Raw genomic sequence first — 6251 nt, 5'->3', positions numbered from 1 at the left:
AGACACGTGGCCGATCCCAGCCCACTAGGAGCCGGTGCGGGGAGCGCGTGAGGTCGGGGTAGAATCCCGGTGAAGACAATGCGGGGGCAGAGAGAGGGCTAGGATGTTGGAAAACAGTCCTGAGAGGATGGGGTGCGGGCCGTGCAGGTTCTGCGGGCAGCAGGGGGTGGTGCCTTTGCCCATTCCCCCCCCCCGCCCCACGGGGGCGCCAGTGAGACAGGTCTGAAGTCGGGTTCTCGGGAACGCTGGCTGAAGCTGGCTAAGTTATCATCCCTCTGGAGCCCCAGTTTCCCCCCAAGCCAGGCCCAGCGAGCGGCATGGGAACTCTGCAGAGAGCAGCGGGACCGTGTGCCGTGGGCACAGCCGGGGACCTGACCTCCGTCTGGGGGGTGGGCCACAGCCCCCAGCTCACCCACAGCTCCTCGAGGGGACGGCATCTGTGATGGAACCACTCTGAACCCGGGGGCAGAGGGGCTCCCTGGCCAGATGGTGGGTGGGTTCTTACAAATGTTCTAAAAGGGCTGAGCCACCAGGCCCCTCACTGGCCTCGTATCTGCAAGTTCCTCTCTCCCTTTCGAATCAAGGCACGGTCGCCACCCGTCCTGGCCCAGCCCTGGAAGGTGCTCTGAAGGGTCACCTCAGTTCTGGGAGCTGGAGTGAGTGGGAGAGGGCTCTGTGCCCCACGAGCCCCAACCTGGGCCTGCGAGGCAGGAGGGGCAAGTGGTGCCTTGAAAGGCCCTGGCTCACCAGGCCCCGTGCTGCCTGATGGGATTCTGGCAGCGGAGCTAAATGAACCCTGGGGCTGGTCCCCAAGGGCATGTGTTTGTGGTCCAGGTGCACACTGTTTCCATAGGGCCAACCGGCACCCCACTTCCTCCAGGACACATGTGAGGAAGGGCCACGTAGGCCGAGTGGGCTTCTGTCCCCACAGCCACCTGGCTCCTGAGAGACAGAACACCTCCTACCACTCGGGCCACAGCCTCCTCCTGTTAAGAACCTTCAGAAGGACATCGGGGCGTCCCTGGGGCCCGGCTGCCCTGGGGTCTATCACAGCTGGACAGGGTTAAATCTAATATCTCATCTTAGGCACTTCAGCTGCTCCCGTGGCTCTCAGAATAAGGTGCAGGCTTCACGCTCCAGCCTCTAGCCCAACGCAGCATCCTGGCCACAGCCCCCGCCGCTGCAGCATGGGTCCAGCTCTCCCAAGGTCAGCTGACCTGGCGGGTCCCGGGCTCCTCACAGAGAGGGCTGAGCCTTAGCAAAGTGCTTACTAAAAAAGAAGGGAATTAGAGCTTCCCTGGTGGCGCAGTGGTTGAGAGTCCGCCTGCCGATGCAGGGGATGTGGGTTCGTGCCCCGGTCCGGGAAGATCCCGCATGCCGCGGAGCGGCTGGGACCGTGAGCCATGGCCGCTGGGCCTGCGCGTCCGGAGCCTGTGCTCCGCAACGGGAGAGGCCACAACAGCGAGAGGCCCGCGTACCGCAAAAAAAATTTAAAAAAGCGAATTAATGTGGACTTTTCAAAAAGCCACATATATTTGATGCAAAGGTATGTCCTTTATTCTGTTACGTCTACCTTCCTTCTTTATCGTTGGCTCCTTCCTATTTCAGTGAGATGAGGATGGTGGACAGAATTTACGAATACTCCTAACTGATAAAATAAAACATAAGCAGTCCTTTGTTGGTCCCTCCAACCTTTTTTTCCTCTGAAAAGGTCTCGGCTGTAAAATCCCAGGATCTGAGAATCACTGACCTACTGCTGGGAGCCAGGGCAAGGCCCTGAGGCTCCCGCCAGGAGCACAGGAAGCAAGGGGAGCTCAACAGCCCAGAGATCAAGACAACTAATATTTTAACGAATACTGTAAAAACTCAAATTTAACGCAGAGAAAGCAATACGGACAAAAAATTCTAAAATTTTAAACAAACAAAGACACGACCAGTTCTAGGGATGCTCCAGCAAGGCTCAGCAGGGCCCACCTTCCCAGTCGCCCACGACAGAGGGGGGCACTTCAGGGTCTGAGATCCCCTGGGGAGGAAGGGCCACAGCCACCTAGGAATTCCCTTTGGGGCCTCACGACCCTGACGTTCTGGGAGTCCAACGTCAGCTCAGTCTCTGCACGTGACCCCAGGCCCCCGCACGGCGTCCTCAACGGAGGCTGTCCGGAGGCTCCAGGCGGCTACGTGAGTGGCCCCCACGCTGCCCCCGGGCTCGTTCCTCTGCCTCCGTAGCCAGCTCGTCATGTTTATTTTTCTTTCCTGAATTCTCAGGAGGGCAAGCAAGTGGAGGCCAAGACAGACGCCAAGAAGGGAGAGGAAAGGGGCAGAGATGCCAGCAAAAAGCCCCCGGGCCCCAGACGGGACTCAGGCCTGGGCAAGGAGCCAAAGAGGGGCGGTTTGAAGAAAAGCTTCTCAAGAGACAAGGACGAAGCTGAGTGCAAAGGCTCAGAGAGGCCCGAGGAAGAGAAGCTCGTCAGGGGCCTCGAGAAGGGCCGGGTCAGGGCCGCGGTGGACAAGAAGGAGGCCGGGAGGGAGGGGCGGGCGCAGGAGGGGACGGCAGCCCCCAGGAAGGACGAGGAGCGGCGGGGCAGTGCGAGCGGAGACAAGGGGAAGAAGGGAGAGGGGAGGAAGGAAGCGAGCCAGAGAGGGGGGCCCGAGAAGGCGAAGGGGCAGGGGAAGGGCACGGACGCCCGGCCGGAGGGCCACGAGGTGGAGAGAGGGAGCAGGGACGGGGGTGCCCGGCCGGAGGACGAGAGGGCCAGAAAGGAGGAGCCCCGCCGTGCAGAGGCCCCCCGCGAAGAGCCCGAGCGCCCAGCGCCAGAGAGATCAGCCCCTGGAGCCCCCGCCGACGGGCCCGCCCAGGCTGAGGAGGAGGCGGCCCCCAGCGTCTTTGACGAGCCCCTGGAGCGGGTGAAGAGCAACGACCCGGAGGTGACCGAGCTCAACGTGAACAACTCGGACTGCATCACCACCGAGATCCTGGTGCGCTTCGCAGAGGCGCTGGAGTTCAACACGGCCGTCAAGGTCTTCGCCTTGGCCAACACGCGGGCGGATGACCACGTGGCGTTCGCCATCGCCGTCATGCTGAGGGCCAACAAGACCATCACCAGCCTGAACCTGGACTCCAACCGCATCACCGGCAAGGGCATCCTGGCCATCTTCCGGGCCCTCCTGCAGAACAGCTCGCTGACCGAGCTCCGCTTCCACAATCAGCGCCACATCTGTGGCGGCAAGACCGAGATGGAGATGGCCAAGCTGCTCAAGGAGAACACCACGCTGCTCAAGCTGGGCTACCACTTCGAGCTGGCCGGGCCCCGCATGACCGTCACCAACCTGCTCAGCCGCAACATGGACCGGCAGCGGCAGAAGCGGCTGCAGGAGCGCCGGCAGGCGCGGGAGCCCGGCGGGGCCGAGGCGCTGCTGGACGTGCCCCGGGCCGGGGCCCCCGCCCGGGACTCCCCCAGACCCTCCCCGCAGCCGTCCCCCAGGGCCGCTCCCAGGACCTCGCCGGGGAAAGGGGGCGCCCCGGCCGCGCCCCCGCCGCCGCCGCCGCCCCTGGCCCCCCCGCTCCTCATGGAGACACTGAAGAACTCGCTCTCGCCGGCCACCCAGCGGAAGATGGGCGACAAGGTCCTCCCCGCCCAGGAGAACTCCCGGGACCAGCTGCTGGCCGCCATCCGCTCCAGCAACGTCAAGCAGCTCAAGAAGGTGAGTGGGTGCGCTCAGCCGCAGCGCCGCGCGGGGCTGGGAGGGGCTGGCTCACCCCAGCGCCCTCTGCCCCAGGCTGGCCGGCCCGCCTCGCCCGCGAGGGAGTCAGGCCTTCCTCTAGGGGCCCCCTTTAGCCCCTCACCCTGCAGTGAGACCCGTTTCTCCCAGAAACGGAGGAGCTTCAGACCCTCCCTCCCTCCCCCCATTGCCCAAACCCAGATGGTCTCTGTTTTCCTAATTCCCTCTCAGGACCAGCCAAGTCCTACAGGTCAGTTTAGCCCAAAGGTCTTTGGGAAGCACTCCGTCCCTGGAGACCCTGCTTCTCTAAGGCTCGGCACCCCTGGGTGGTAGAGTCTCGGTCCTCTGCCTGGCTGACCCCACCCCCTACACGGTCACTCCTGAGACGCTGCACAACCTCGACTGTAACTCCAGGGTCATTCGATGGCATCCGGTTTTCACAGAAAAGGGGAAGGGCTCCCTCCGTCCACACTTCATCTCTTTGTGAGCCCAGCAGGAAAGGAAGTGAGAGGGATTCCAGAGGCCCCCGCTGGGTTCCCTCCTCTAAACCGGCTCTGCTCTGCCCGGACAGGTGGAGGTGCCCAAGCTGCTGCAGTAGGACGGGGCTGCAGGCGCCATCCGCGACGCCACGCCTGCCCAGGCCCCGCTTCCCAGGGCCGCACAGACCCCGCCCGCCACGCCGGCTGACCTGCCCTGGACGTCCCTGCCCTGCCATGGGAGAGCTGGAGGCCTGGGCCAGCTCCGGGAAGGATGCCTTCTCTCCTTGCTTTCCTTTTCTTGTCTCTGAGGCTCTCCACAAATGTCTCATACCTGGAGCTGAGGTTTCCGGACAAGAAGAGTCCTTTCAGCACGTGACCGAGAAGACAGCACGCCTGGGGCCCATGCGGCTGGCAAGCTGCCAAAGTCCTAGGATCCAGGAACAACGTCTCCCAGGGACCACGTGGCCCGCCCGGCCCCACTGCCCCGCTAGGGCCAGGATTCAGGCCTCTGAGGAGCCCTTGGGGCAAGGCCGCTGGGCTGCTGGCTCTCTGTGTGGGGCAAGCCTGGAAGACTGGAGGGCCAAGGGCCCAGGGAAGAGGAAGGAGGGGCCGAGGACACCCCCAAGCCCCTCCCAGCTAATCAGAGGACATGGCAGGGGCAGCGAGCCTGGGGGGAAGTGGGCTCCAGACATGAGAAGAGGACAGACAGCAGCTGGACCTGAAGGTTTGATGCCAAAGCAGACATTTCCTCACACCCACCTGCTGCTGTATAAATAGCTGTGTATCTGTTTTTCCATAAGATTTTGATAATATATACGAGCCTTTAGCTGTGCTTGGCTGTGCTCACCTCTGTGCTGTCCCGAGGGTCCCGATACTCACCTGGGCTCCCTGGAGGGCTCCAGAAACTCAGGTTCCCTGCCATGCCTCCCCAGGTTGCCACACACAAGCTCCCATCCGCAGAAAGCAGTGTGAGGGAGACTCAGACAGAGCGGAGGGCTCCCGCTGACCCGGCTGTCCAGGCCCAGGGGTCACTGGGCAGAGCCGCCGTCGGTGCGGCAGGCAGAGTGCAGCGCAGGGGGCGCTGGGACGTGACTACGTTAGGCGTGTTCTGGATGCTCCTTCGCGACTCTTCCTAACCGCGGGCTCCAGCCATCTCCTCCCGGCAGCCCCAGGCCACTGGGGAGCAGTGCCCGCATCGCTGTGCCCCCTCTGCCCCACGCCCTCCATCCCCGATATAGCAAAGGCATCTCTCTGGTTTGATCGGCTAAAGGAGCTGCACCCCTGTCGCTGTGGAACTGCCACCTGGGTGTGGGTCAGATGTAGGCTTTCTTGCAGCTTGCCGTCTGCAGGGCGGAGGTGGGGCGTCCCTGCGCCGAACCGGGACCCCTGAGCTAGGTCTGGCCAGAAACAGAGCGCAGCCTGGTCCCGGAAGCAGAGAGCTCAGATCCCAGGGCGCACCCTGCCCCCTCCCCCCAGCCACGCGCCTGTCCCCCAGAAACCCAACCAAGACCGGGCCGGAGGGGGACACACCGCCGCCACCAAGCTAAGCGCAGCAAGTCTGCGGGCCGAGCCCGCAGCTCTGTGAGCCGGACCGACGTCACCTCCGCGTCGCAGAGCAAAGCCTGGCGCAGAGAGTGTGACACGGGCCGCGACCACTCAGCTCATCAGGATCCCGAGCTCCGCCCTGAGCTGCTCCGGGTGACTCCCCCTCCCGGCAACGACAAGGGCAGGTGAAAGGGCTCAGGTGGCCTAAGCGACCCCGCCCGCCAGGGTCCAGATCCTAGAGCTCCAGCTGGACCTGTCGCTTTAGGGCGTGACACACTTAACTCAAGATCGGCCGGCAGAAAACCAGCTTCTGCTGTTCCTGGGCCGCCAGGGGCACCGCCCTCCCCTCCCCCTCCCCCCTCTCCGCTCCGCTGTAGCCCCCGCAGGCCGATGACGTCATCCCCTCCGAGCCTGGGGTGGGGGCGCAGCGCCACCTGGCGGACACCGCGGCCCCGGGCCTTCTGCCGCGCAGCGTTCCGAGCCCGGAGGGTGGACAGCTGGACCTGG

General features: G+C 63.9%; 1 protein-coding gene across 1 annotated transcript in view; it reads left to right on the top strand.

Moving 5' to 3' along the window:
• LMOD1 (leiomodin 1) overlaps positions 1-4318 on the top strand; it is a 32947-nt gene extending 28629 nt beyond the window's left edge. The window contains exons 2-3 of the mRNA XM_007456148.1: positions 2275-3702; positions 4292-4318. Coding sequence (XP_007456210.1) covers positions 2275-3702; positions 4292-4318 — 1455 coding nt within the window. The remainder of the gene's footprint in view (positions 1-2274; positions 3703-4291) is intronic.
• The last annotated feature ends 1933 nt before the right edge of the window (positions 4319-6251 follow it).

This window comes from Lipotes vexillifer, unplaced genomic scaffold (assembly GCF_000442215.2).
Source record: "Lipotes vexillifer unplaced genomic scaffold, Lipotes_vexillifer_v1.1 scaffold1201, whole genome shotgun sequence".
NCBI classification, from domain to species: Eukaryota; Metazoa; Chordata; class Mammalia; order Artiodactyla; family Lipotidae; genus Lipotes; species Lipotes vexillifer.
Note: the sequence above shows the minus strand (reverse complement) of the source record. Positions and strands in the feature narration are given on the sequence as shown.